Below are 257 nucleotides of genomic sequence, written 5' to 3'. Positions count from 1 at the left end.
ATTCGCAGAGGCGTTTCTCGCGGACCTCGCTTACTAGACACTCCTCCAGGGCCAATAACAAGGCGCGGAGTTTGCCGTCGCGAGCCATCGAGACCTCTACTCCCCACGCCACACCTCCAACAACTCCACCTGTTCCTTCACCTTCACCTCAGGACACTGTGACACCCAACACGGCAGCTGCAGGCAAGGTGACAACACGGCAGCACGGCCGGAGCGCCTCAGGGTTGCTGCCACGCCTCTAGTGGTCACAGCTTCCA

General features: G+C 60.7%; 1 protein-coding gene across 1 annotated transcript in view; it reads left to right on the top strand.

Moving 5' to 3' along the window:
* LOC119592922 (dual 3',5'-cyclic-AMP and -GMP phosphodiesterase 11A-like) overlaps positions 1-257 on the top strand; it is a 113,884-nt gene that overhangs the window by 84,605 nt on the left and 29,022 nt on the right. Inside the window, exon 10 of the mRNA XM_037941814.1 lies at positions 9-188. Coding sequence (XP_037797742.1) covers positions 9-188 — 180 coding nt within the window. The remainder of the gene's footprint in view (positions 1-8; positions 189-257) is intronic.

The sequence above is a fragment of the Penaeus monodon genome, chromosome 31 (assembly GCF_015228065.2).
Source record: "Penaeus monodon isolate SGIC_2016 chromosome 31, NSTDA_Pmon_1, whole genome shotgun sequence".
NCBI lineage: Eukaryota > Metazoa > Arthropoda > Malacostraca > Decapoda > Penaeidae > Penaeus > Penaeus monodon.
The sequence above is the reverse complement of the archived record's forward strand: the minus strand, read 5'-3'. Positions and strand labels throughout refer to the sequence as shown.